The sequence below is a fragment of the Cydia strobilella genome, chromosome 1 (genome assembly GCF_947568885.1).
Source record: "Cydia strobilella chromosome 1, ilCydStro3.1, whole genome shotgun sequence".
Classification (NCBI taxonomy): Eukaryota; Metazoa; Arthropoda; class Insecta; order Lepidoptera; family Tortricidae; genus Cydia; species Cydia strobilella.
The window spans coordinates 8,267,379-8,271,389 of NC_086041.1; the positions used below are offsets into that span (position 1 = coordinate 8,267,379).

Consider the following 4,011-nt stretch of genomic DNA (forward strand, 5'->3'; position numbering starts at 1 on the left):
TGGCGGTGTCCTTGGATATCGCCAATGCCTTTAACACCCTGCCGTGGTCGTGCATTAGGGAGGCGCTGAAACACCATAAAGTGCCTCCCTATTTGTGTCAAATAGTCGGGGCCAACCTTTCGGAGCGGTGTGTGGAGTATTCGGTCCGGGGCGGCGGGCTGACAAGGCCGGAGACATCGTGCGGTGTTCCACAGGGCTCGGTCTTAGGGCCGCTCCTGTGGAACATTGGGTACGACTGGGTGCTGCGGGGGGAGCTCCTCCCGGGGTCAAGTGTGACTTGCTACGCAGACGACACGCTAGTCAACTCCCGGGGGACCTCGTACCGGGAAGCAGCACGCCTCGCCACCGTGACGGTAGCAGGTGGTGAGACGCATAACGATGCTGGGTCTGGAGGTGGCGCTGCACAAGTCCGAGGCGCTCTGCTTACACGCTGCCCGGAAGGCGTCACCTGCAGGATCCAGCATCGTCGTTGGTGGCACTCGAATCGAGGTAGAGTCCAACATGAAATATCTTGGACTTGTCCTCGACTCCCGCTGGAGCTTCCGCGAGCACTTTGCCCGCCTGACCCCCCGACTAATAGCAGCATCGGCCGCACTGAAGAGGCTGATGCCCAACATCGGGGGGCCGGAGGTTGCGAGCCGCCGTCTGTATATGGGGGTGGTGCGATCGATGGCCCTGTACGGGGCGCCGATCTGGGCGGTGAATCTGGTGGCCCGAAATGTTGCCCTGCTGAGGAAGGCTCAGAGGGCGATGGCCATCAGCGTCGTACGCGGGTACCGCACCACCTCATATGATGCGGCGTGCCTATTAGCGGGAACGCCTCCTTAGACCCCGAGGGTGTGGGTATGCATAAAGCATTTTTCCAACGAAAAAAAAAGGATAGAACTGCAACCTTTGCAGAAACCAACTGCTACTAGAAAAGTGGGTTAGGTTAGGTTAGAACAAATTTTTGCGGATCAGTTAAATTGTAATCCAAAATGAAATAATCCGCTTACCCACTGACTGCTTAACCGATCAAATAATAAATTTGCCAACCAAATCAATTTAGAGCAACTCAATATGACATTAATTGCGAACTGATTTTGAAATACTTGCTAACCTTAAGTTGCTGATCAAATACACATTTTGTCTGACCAAATATATATTTTTGTTCATCAAAATAGGAATATTTTGCAGATCTATTAAATAACACCTATTAAAAAATAGCTCTAACTCCCGTGGTAGTAAAATTGACTTTACCTCCCGCTGCACTTGCATGAAATAACACGCTTACGTTATACGACTAATTTATTTGCTAGCTAGCGACTTCATCTGCGTGGATTGATGTGATGATGATTTATAAAAACTATCATGTCCTTCACACCGGGCCTCAAACTATTTTCTTTCCAAATTTCGACTATAAATCGGTACAGCGTGACGAGGTAACAGATAGACAGACAGACCACAGTTACTGTTGCATTTATAATATTATATTATATATTAGAAGGGATTACGGATAAATTTGTTCATGCAATTGTTATCAGTAAGTAATAAAGTTATTTTAGTTAGTTAGGTACATTTTCGGCTGACAGGAGTAGGTCCAATACTTGCTTATAAATAAATAATAAATAAATATTGTAGGACATTTTTACACAAATTGTCTAAGCCCCACGTTAAGCTCATGAAGGCTTGTATTATGCATGGGTACTCAGACAACGACATATATAATATACAATAAATACTTAAATACATATCAAAAACAACCATGACTCAGGAACAAATATCTGTGTCATCACACAGATAAATGCCTGGATGGATTCGAACCCAGAACCATATATCGGCTTCGCAGGCAAGGTCACTACCCACTAGGCCAGACAGGTTGCCTATAATTAGCCTCATTGTGTTTTTAAACGGGCTAGCCGTTTAAAAACACAATTAGGGTAATAATATTAATCCTACCGTTACGGTACGCTTGTACCGATATAATAAAATAACAAAATTTATTACAAGGTATAGAGGTCAAACCAAATTGTCAGTAAATAAGAACAAAAAAAAAACTATACTCCTCCTTTTCTTTAGGGTGCTAGTACTAGTGTAAGACAAGGATAGTATGATTCTCTCTGTCTATGTTTAAAATGAGACAGTTCTTTGACAAACTGTAGCAAACAAATAGATTATGTTTATAAGTAAAGTAGTTTAGTAGATTCGTTGATGTCTTTTATATCACAAAGTTGTACATTCAGTAAAAGCTATGTTCATAATATATCGTGAGAAATTAGCTAGCAAATGGCATGTGAATATTATTTTTCATTAAAAAAAGTATAAGTATATAGAGTGCATCTAATTATTCGACATCTTTTACTAATACTAACGCTTGAGATTTATTTGTCTAAATAAGACCAAATCCAAATTCAGATAAAGTTGCTTAGTTAAGGAAAACAAAATAAAAACGTAGAAAAATAAAAGTAAACAAAAAGTATATTTCAATAACTTAAATATAAGTCAAGTCTTTAGTAATGAGCCATCAAGTCAGTGTTCATTTTTCAAGGGTAGTAGTATCCGGCGGTGTTGGGCGCCACGAGTTTCGCGGGAGCCGCGCGCGCAAACACCGGGGCGGGTGCCGCGGGCGCAGCATATGCCGCTACGGGCGCGCCGTACGCTGGCGCGGAGTAGGCGACGGCCGCGGGAGCGCTATAGGCCGCCAGAGGGGCAGCGTATTGAGCATACTGCGCCGCAACGGGACCTGTGTAGGCAGCGCTGTACGCAGCTAATGCAGTTCTGTAGGCGGCGGCCACTGGCGCAGCAGCTACTGGAGCAGTGGCCACTGGGGCAGCAGCGTAACGAGCGGCTACCACAGGAGCGGCGGCGGCCACTGGGGCGGCAGCGTACCGAGCGGCCACCACGGGAGCAGCGACGGGAGCCGCAGCGTAGCGGGCGAATACGGGAGCGGCAGCGATCCTGGCGGGAGAGACAGCAGGGGCAACAGCGTAGCGGGCGAAGGCGGGCTGGGCGACGACTGGAGCAGCAGCGATGCGTGCGGAAACGACGGCGGGTTCTGCCACTACTGGAGCGGCAGCGATGCGTGCGGGCACGACGGCGGGCGCAGCGGCCACGAGCGGCTCCTTGCGCACGACGGCGTTGAATCCGTTAACTGAATCAGCAGTGTAGTCCACAATACGACGCGTGCCATCCGAGTCGATCAGTGAGTACTGACCCTGCACCAGGTCGCCGTCGCGCTGCTCTGTCTGGCTCTTGTAATCGCCGGTAAGTGAGTCCGCCACGTCGTAGCCAAAGCGGTACTGTGGCAGCGGGTCGAACTCCTCGAGCCGCGCCGCCACTGGGGCCGCCGCGACCACGGGCGCAGCTGCTATGGCCGCGGGGGCCAAGCTGCCGTAGGCGGCCGCGACCAAACAAGTGAAGACCACCAACTAAAACCAAAAAAATATGATATTTAACTAGTTATAAAATAGTCATCAATTGTTCTACTTTGATTTTGATATTTTTTTAATCCAGATTATGTAACAGTTATTCGATATTTAGATAGTTCCAAATTTTAAGTATAACATTCTATTCTCTTTAGTTTAACTGGTGTCCGGATGATAAACTGTATTATTTTAAGTTGGTCCAATGGTCACAATTTATTTCACTTGATGCACTTTTTCACGTTCACTTTTTTCCACACTTCACGTTCCACAAATATCCGATGTTCCGTACCTTGAAAGCCATTTCGATTGTTTGATGAGATGTGCTCGGGGTTGCTTAGACCTGAGAACTGTATCCCTCAGTCGGCACTAACAGCATTTATAGTAGACAGTGTCGCTTGCTTCATCCCGGTCGCATCTCCAAATTTAAATATATTCAAGTACGCACGTACGAAACGAACCTGGCCGACGGGACGGCTGGACAATGCCACGTAAACAAAGCGCTACTTGTGCAACCGCCGCGCCGCCGCGCTGCAGAGACGAGGCGACACATCGCGGTCACACCGATTTTTCACACACTCGTCAAATAACGACAAGTTTTTCAGTTCTG

The 4,011-nt window shown here is 47.5% G+C and overlaps 1 protein-coding gene across 1 annotated transcript; it reads right to left on the bottom strand.

Moving 5' to 3' along the window:
* Nucleotides 1-2,439: 2,439 nt before the first annotated feature.
* Nucleotides 2,440-3,797, bottom strand: LOC134756209 (cuticle protein 19.8-like). Its single transcript, XM_063693039.1, has 2 exons — nt 3,694-3,797; nt 2,440-3,407 (listed from the first exon to the last, which is right to left on the bottom strand). The coding sequence occupies exons 1-2, from the start codon at nt 3,703-3,705 to the stop codon at nt 2,523-2,525; spliced, it is 897 nt and encodes a 298-aa protein (XP_063549109.1). The 5' UTR covers nt 3,706-3,797; the 3' UTR covers nt 2,440-2,522.
* Between the last annotated feature and the right edge of the window lie 214 nt (nt 3,798-4,011).